Source organism: Penaeus japonicus, unplaced genomic scaffold (genome assembly GCF_977035675.1).
Source record: "Penaeus japonicus unplaced genomic scaffold, GWHDUDI00000001_assembly GWHDUDI00000018, whole genome shotgun sequence".
Taxonomy (NCBI): domain Eukaryota; kingdom Metazoa; phylum Arthropoda; class Malacostraca; order Decapoda; family Penaeidae; genus Penaeus; species Penaeus japonicus.
The window spans coordinates 38,905,034-38,910,033 of NW_028234420.1; the positions used below are offsets into that span (position 1 = coordinate 38,905,034).

Consider the following 5,000-nt stretch of genomic DNA (forward strand, 5'->3'; position numbering starts at 1 on the left):
TATCATTATCATCAATATCATAATCATCATCATCACCTCACTTTCCCCTATCATCACCATCATCCCCATCACACTCACTATCATCATCATCATCACTATCATCATCATCATCAATATCATTATCATCATCATCAATATCATCATAAACCGTCAATATCTTCAACATCATAATGAAAGAGGAGGAATGTTGATATAATGTTGATATACTTGTCAACCTTCTATTCAGCGTGGGATATGTCAGAAATTCTTGTTAGAAACGAGTGTTCTAAGCATGATTAATAGATCTGAAGGTGAGAAAATATTTGTTTAGTCAGAACAGGTCATTTTCTTTTTCTTTTTTTCAGGGCAGAATTTCCCCAGGTGAATTTTAAATTATTTTTTTTATATTTTATAAATTTTTGCCGATTTTTTTGTATTTTTTTCATATTTCCATTTTTTTTCTAACAGGAAAACGAATTTTGAAAGATCAACGAACAACAACGTGTAATCCATAACGAATACACCCCCCCCAAAAAAAAAGAAAAAAAAAGAAAAAAAAACTATATATATATATAAGATAACAAAAAAGATAACCACACTAACCCTTTCAAGAAAAAGAAAACATCCAAAATTCAAAAATTCAACACCCTCGTATCCCCTCATCTCACTTTCCCCTTTCTTCTCCTCCTTCCTCCTCCAGATGCGGCCGGTGACATCCTACGTGGCGTGGACGTGCCCTTGTACGCCTTTGCAGGAGGTCAGGCCACCTTGAGCTGCTCTTATGACCTGCGGGCAACGAGGCTTTACTCGCTCAAGTGGTACCATAACCGCACGGAGTTCTACAGATACGTTCCTACTGAGCGAATCCGTCCCGTTTACATAGGGCCAAGCCATAAGTTCTCTGTGAAGGTTAGTAGGAGCTCTGCCTGTGTGTTTTTTCCTTCTTCCTTTCCTTTTTTTTTTTTTTTTTTTTTTAATATGCTCTTTCTTCCCGTTTCCTCGACCACTTCCTCTTCCTTCTTTTTTTTTTTTTTTTTTTTTTTTTTTTTTTGCTTCTTCGAAGTTCTACTGCTCTCTCTCTTTCTCTCTCTTTCTGTCTCTCTCTCTTTCTCTCTCTCTCTCTCTCTCTCTCTCTCTCTCTCTCTCTCTCTCTCTCTCTCTCTCTCTCTCTCTCTGTCTCTCTCTCTTTCTCTCTTTCTCTCTCTCTCACACACTCCCTCTCTTAGATAATATACATAACTTGATATTATTAGTTGATCGATTAATCGTACTTGTGATAACATCAATATCAAGATACTCATCCACTTTGTTTTCAATCTAATCAATTACCTATCATCCGTTTCCTTTCTCAAACTATTTAAAGAAAAAGAAAAAAAAAGCGAAAAAGAAAGACAAACGTTATCATACAGACTGTGTTTTCTGTCCCAGCAAAACATACCGTCGCTTGTACACACAATAGAAGGCTTTGGAGTAAAAAAAAAAAAAAAAAAAAAAAATGTCATTTATTCCACGCTTTGTGTGTGTTCATGCAGTCTCTTTACTTTGGGATCTACAAAAACTAAAAGCATTGTGCTTGAGCAAACGTGTGTTAAACCTCTTTCCAAAGTTTCTGGCGTTTCTCACTGAGAAACTGTGAATTAGAAAAAATAGTTTTTTTTTTATTTATTTTTTTTTTTTATTTTTTTATTTTTTTTACATAGATGGAGTGAAGGTTCGAAATGTGTACTGAATGTTTTACTGAATGTTAATTAAAGGTTGTGTAAAGATGGTAGACGGAGTTGTGTATAACATAAATAGAGAACAGGTGTTGTTGTTGTGTTTGTTTGTTTTGTTGTAACGTTATCAAACATATCATTATCGTTACTGTTATCCTTACTTATGACATTATTATCACTCCAATATCATCAAGATTATTGTATCATTATTTTGATTTCCATTATCATCATCATCATAGTTATTATCATTATCATTATTTTATTATTTTTTTATCATTATTGTTGTTATTGCTATTGTTGTTGTAGGTGTCATTATAATTGTTGTTACTATAAACCTTATGATTATCATTATCATCGTTATAATCATCTTCGTTATTACTAATATTACCATTATTGTTATCCTGTTTATTACAATTATTGATATTATCATTATTATCCTTAGCATCATTATCACTATTACATTCATTATTATTATCATTATCATGATTTTGTACTGATATCCTTATTCCCATTTGTGTTAGCATTATCATTATTACCATTAATATTATCTTTATTATTATCATCATGATTGTTATTGATATTATCATGATTTTTATTTTCCTTATAACTATAATAATCATGATATTATCAGTATTATTGCTATCATTCTTATCATCATTGATATTTTTATTAGCATTATTATAGCGTTATTAGTATTATAATCATAACATTATTATCATCATTTTCATGATTATAATTTTCATTATCATGATTATCACCATTGCTATTATCATTATCTTAATTACTAACATCATTACCATTGCACCATTATTACCGTTGTCAATATTATCATGTTGTTGTTATTAATATATTCTATTTTATGATTACCATCATCATTATCATATTTTTTTAGAATTAATAACCTGTCATTATCATAGTTATCATTATTAGCTATTATCATTATTTTGTGTCACTATCATCATTATTCTTATAATTTCTTTTGGTGTTATGAAAGTCATTATCTTTATTGTTATAATTGTTGTAACTATTATCATCATCAATATTAACATTATCATTATAGCTTTTATTGCTATTAACTTTAATATCATTGTCATTACCATTATCATTATCATCGCAATATTATGTAATAACCATCATCATCATTACAATTCTGTGTCATTACCACCCTTGTCATTATCATTGACACTCTTATCATCATTATCATTATCACCATTATCATTATTACCATCATTTCTACCATTTTTATAATTATCATTATCACCATTATCATTATTACCATCATCATTTCTACCATTTTTATCATCAAAAGGGAAGGTGTCAGATGTAGGATGATAAAGGGAAATTTTTACCTTGTTTTCAATTTGGTTGATTTTAGTTCGTAACGAAAATCAACCAAATTGAAAACGTGATTAAAATTTAAATTATCATCCTACATTTTAATAATGTTTTCAATTTGTTTGATTTCAGTTAGGAACTAAAATCAACCAAATTGAAGATACGATTAAAATTTTCGTTGACCATCCTACATCTGGCACCTTCCACGATATGAGTCACCTCGCTTGTCACTTTGTCTGACCTCGTTTGACCTCGTGTGGCTCGTCTTTGTGACCATGTTTTATTTAGATGATCATGGTTTGATATTGACAACCATACGATGAAGGAGAGAGAGAGAGAAAGAGAGAGGAGGGGGGGGGATGGAGAGAGAGAGAGAGGGGGGGGGATGGAGAGAGAGAGAGAGAGAGAGAGAGAGAGAGAGAGAGAGAGAGAGAGAGAGAAAGAGAGAGAGAGAGAGAATGAGGTGGCGGAGGGGAACTGAAAGACAGACAAAAAAAAAAAAAAAGCATACACACGTAACAGATACGTAACAAACAATAACAAACACACACACACCCATACACATGATAAAACAACAACAACAACCCAACAAAGACACAAATAAAGAGAAAAAAAGGGAAAAAGAAAACTGGACAAAAAAAAAAAGATAAATGAAACAAAAGCCAAAAAAAAAGAAAAAAAAGAGATACACTGTGTAATAACCCCGTCAACAATGTCGTAAAAAACAATGCACGTTCCATCACATCTGCAGAACGACTATTTCTCGGCTTGTTTCCACGGGGTTCCAGGTAGGAGGTGCTCACGAGCGTCTCTTTAGATTTGGGTGAATTCGTGTGTGAGTTGGTTGCCTCTCGCTCGCTCTCTCTCTCTGTCTCTGTCTCACTTTCTCTCTGTCTCTGTCTCTCTCTCTCTCACACACACACACTTTCTTTCTCTCTGTCTCTGTCTCTGTCTCTCATTTTCTTTCTCTCTGTCTCTCTCACTCTCTCTCTTTTGACTTTCTCTCTCTTTCTTTCTTTTTACTTTCTCTTCTGACTTTCTCTCTCTCTCTCTCTCTCACTCACTCTCTTTTTCTCTCGCTCTTTTTCTCTTTCTCCTCTGTCTCTGTCTTGACTTTTCTCTCTTCTTTCTCTCTCTTTCTTTCTCTCTCTCTTTTCTCTCTCGTCTCTCGTCTCTTCTCTCTCTTGTCTCTCGTCTCTTCTCTCTCTCTTTTCTCTATTTTCTCTCTCTCTCTCTTTCTCTCTTTTGACTTTCTCTTCTGACTTTCTCTCTCTCTCTCTGTCGCTCTCTCTCTCTCTCTCTCTCTCTCTCTCTCTCTCTCTCTCTCTCTCGTTCTTTCTCTCCTCGTTCTTTCTCTCTCTCTCTCTCTCTCTCTCTCTCTCTCTCTCTCTCTCTCTCTCTCTCTCTCTCTCTCTGTGTGTGTGTGTGTGTGTGTGTGTGTGTGTGTGTGTATGTGTGTGTTTGTGTGTGTGTGTATGTGTGTGTGTGTGTGTGTGTCTGTGTGTGTGCGTCTTTGGTACTAAGTGTTTGTGTGTGTGTGTGTGTGTGAGTGTCTATGTGTAGTGTGTGTGCGTGTGTGTTTGTATGCGTATGTATCTTGAGTGTTTGTATGTGTGAACCTGCATACAAACCAACATAAACATACACACACCTTCTTCCGCGTCAGAAATCACATACATCCGTCCCTGACCACATGCCGTCCACATACCCCCTCATATATACATACACTAAAACCCGCACCAACCCACCACATAGGCCTAGAAAAGCACAAGCACAAGCCAAGACACGGACCGAGAGGGCTACCCACTAGGCCTTCCAGCACGGAGGGAAAGGGAAAGAGGAGGACAACTCTCAACTTATTTAGAGTGGAAAATCGCGGGCGAACTTGCGCCGGGGGATTATCGAAAGTTTAAAGTTGATTCCAGGGAGAACTAATTAGTATGTCTTCGGAAGCCACTCCAATTTCGGGAG

The 5,000-nt window shown here is 35.1% G+C and overlaps 1 protein-coding gene across 1 annotated transcript in view; it reads left to right on the forward strand.

Annotated features, from left to right (window-relative positions):
- The window catches only part of LOC122257507 (uncharacterized), a 315,066-nt gene that overhangs the window by 97,258 nt on the left and 212,808 nt on the right, over positions 1-5,000 (forward strand). Inside the window, exon 2 of the mRNA XM_086546941.1 lies at positions 680-888. Coding sequence (XP_086403067.1) covers positions 680-888 — 209 coding nt within the window. The remainder of the gene's footprint in view (positions 1-679; positions 889-5,000) is intronic.